The sequence below is a fragment of the Teleopsis dalmanni genome, chromosome X (assembly GCF_002237135.1).
Source record: "Teleopsis dalmanni isolate 2A chromosome X, ASM223713v2, whole genome shotgun sequence".
Taxonomy (NCBI): Eukaryota; Metazoa; Arthropoda; class Insecta; order Diptera; family Diopsidae; genus Teleopsis; species Teleopsis dalmanni.
The window spans coordinates 28,265,351-28,268,694 of NC_051848.1; the positions used below are offsets into that span (position 1 = coordinate 28,265,351).

At 29.5% G+C, this 3,344-nt stretch overlaps 1 protein-coding gene across 1 annotated transcript; it reads right to left on the reverse strand.

Annotated features, from left to right (window-relative positions):
* Nucleotides 1-338: 338 nt before the first annotated feature.
* Nucleotides 339-3,344, reverse strand: LOC119662451. The gene is made up of 3 exons (XM_038072073.1): nt 3,269-3,344; nt 949-1,419; nt 339-409 (listed from the first exon to the last, which is right to left on the reverse strand). The coding sequence occupies exon 2, from the start codon at nt 1,397-1,399 to the stop codon at nt 1,010-1,012; it is 390 nt and encodes a 129-aa protein (XP_037928001.1). The 5' UTR covers nt 1,400-1,419; nt 3,269-3,344; the 3' UTR covers nt 339-409; nt 949-1,009.

The window sequence follows — 3,344 nt, forward strand, 5'->3', positions numbered from 1 at the left end:
ACAAAATTTATCGCTGTCTCACTCGCGCGTTGCGGTTTAACCCCACCCCCTTCACCCTATCTCCCTAATTTATGTCCCTGCCTTCTGGCTTAGATTAACCTAGCTCACTAGGTACGCCTATATGTTCACGTCTCTCTCCCCTGATTACTGGAATGAAGTTTCCTCAATGCTGTGGAAATCTTCTGCATTCATTCCTAAGAGGTGGTTTTAGTTTGTTTAAGTCTCACACTGTGGCTTTCGATGCTTTCCACTTACTCCAAAAACAAAAAAAAAACAAATATCTTATAAATTATTTATATTATAAGTGATAGATTTTAATAAAAATAAGTCAGGCGAGGTTTCAGGCATCGTGACTTCTGGTCGTGTAATTCCTTTCATCAATAATCAAACAATAATCCACACAGCAAATCTGAAATTGAAAATTGATATCTGAAGCACCTCGAAATAAATCAAAGGACTATATTTATGTATATATATAATCATTATTAATCCAACGTTATTAATGTAAAATAAAACTTAATTACATTTGTTTTTTTCTAATCGTTAAAACTAGATTTATAAATAGAATGATTTATTGTAATCTTACTGATTGCGATCAAAGTAACAGCGCAAGTGAGAAAGAGAAAGAATACCTATATATTATAAAAGCGTACAGTAAATCTTAATAACAGTTTTAATTTCCCGCAAGACATATTAAAAAAGGAAGGAAAAGATTATAATAGACAGAAAAAAAGGTAAGTAGAAATTAAAAATAACCTATAGAAAGTCTTAGGGAAGGGAGTAAACATACAAGATAAAGCAACTGACCCTGGCTGGCGGAGGCTACCCGACGCGGCCAAGGATGACTCACGTCTGTAATAGCCAACTTAGTAAATAAGTAAGAAAATCTTCCATAAAATATTTTTTATATTAAAATGTAATTTTTGAATAATAATATTTCGTAATTACCTTAAGATATTTCTGATTTTTATTATTATAATTCATTAAGATTATTTTTATTGCAGACAGGCTAGGTCTCCATAAACGGTTCATAGTTTTTAGTCTCATCATTATAGCGCCACAAAGTTCTGCGTGAAAGGTGTTGATAGCGATTTATTCCAAGTTCTTCATCATTTTTAATAGCTTGCTCTGGGTTAGCCGGAATTAGAAATGGTTTAACTTTCATGTCTTCATTCAACTGGAAAGCATGTCCATCTGCGCTGTAACCATAATTAACATTTGACTGATCAATGTACTCATCGATCACATTCTTCAAGCTCTCTAAATTGATATTCCCTTTGTCCTCTTCCATATTTTGAAAAATATTTCTTGATATATTTTTAATGTTGTTGCGAGTCATAACATCTTTCTGGTTAGATGCACTCATTGCAGCATAACTCATATCAGGTTTAAATGACATGACGATGAAAAGTTGTGACCCTGAAAATTATTTTTTTTTGCTATTAAAATAATTTTTAAAAATACTTTTCATCGACTGATATTTTTCATAAAATATATATTAAATAAATTACTGTATATAAAAAAAATATGTAATTAGTAGTTCATCCGAATTTATATACATCTCTAGTCGTTTGGAAACTTCAACCACTAATATACTTCATATGCAATTGAATAACAGTCGATTAAAAATCAGGTGGACTTCTCCAGTATAAGTAATTTTACTTGCTTATATTTTTAAAATATGTCATAAGAAATAACTCATGAAAGTGCTATCCGCCTTGGGGAATCATAATACCTTGAACATTTCTAAAGTACTATACAATGTAACTATTAATAAAAATTTAATTCATGACTAAACTCTGAAGGTAAGTTAGCAATTATAACAGTGAAAAATGATAGAGCAGTGAAGGCAGCGAAGAATTCTATATTGGTCCCGAAGGTTATGTCTATGTCTATTTTTAGAATTACAATAACTACTTTAACTTACCTTTAAAATAAATTGAAAACATTTTAGTTTTTCTTGAGTGAAAGGCAGTATAAAATTAGAGCACTCAAATCAGTTAACTATTCTGCTCCAGACCAAAATTAATTCTAAATACCCAGAACTTTTTATTCTTACTCTAATAATCTTCTTAGCTTACTTAAAGCTTTTTCTTCTGCCAGAAGCAAAAGAAATTTCAAGTACTCAGAATTAGCCCCTCTAACTTCAAATTCTTAGTTTACTTAATATAGGTATCTAGAAAAAATGGGTAAGACCAAAAAACATAATAAAGAATAACCAAAGAATCTCAAACCAGTTATTGCAAATTGTGAACAAAAAAAGAAGAAGTTATTATAAGATAAATTAAATATCATAAAGAAAATTATTGCAAAATATTCCAATTTCTAAAGAAAACAAATTCTGTTCTACCAAGACAATGTAACTTCTCACACTTTACTAACGACCACCATTAAAATTTACTCATTACATTTTGAACTTATAATTCCCGCGCATTCAATAGATCTGACGCTCCGTGGCTCTATAATTAACCAACTGTTAACGTCACGTATTAAGTAAAAATAGGCCATATATATAGGCCATTGATTTAATCAATTTATCTGACTGACAGAATAAACTAACCTTACTTTATGTCATCATAATGACATATCAAAATACTTTACGAATCATAAAAGACAGCTCAGAGACTCTTTGTTTATATTTCCATATAGGCTTATATGTATGATAACTTTAGAGCAAGTATTTATAGTTAATGGAATTTATTAAAAATTACGGCACTGATATACTATTAATATATCATGATATTTAAACGAATAGAGTTATTGCATCTAAAGTGGTAGTATGTTTATGTTATCGAGCATCGTACGAAGACCTTAAACTGTCTTTTCTTAATCCTAATACGAACTTAATAATAAAGATTATTTACTCCGTAGAAGAGTTGATGATGATGAGTCTTATAACTAACTGTTATAATAACTGCTATTTGCTATAACAAATGGGTTTCGACTTCTTTGTCATAAATGGATTAGAAAATTACTGCCATAATCGTCTGTTATACACCAATTATAACTTAAGTAAATATAGAGAAATTTATATAGCGGATATCAGCAATAACTAGTACTATATTCATGTTCCATACATATGGACACCCGGTAAACATAATATAATTTATTTATTATATTATAATTTCATATATATCAAAAATACAGCAAGAAACGAAAAGTACATCACCACATTTAACAACCAAAGCAGTAATTAATTTAATAATTCATTCTGTATTTCATTAAAAACAGTACTTCTCTTGATTTTAATAATCCTATTCTTACTTACTTTTTATATAGATCTTTTCTTTTTTTTTTTGGTTAGTTAAATAGTGAAAGAACTCCGCTCTCAACTTGAACTCAAA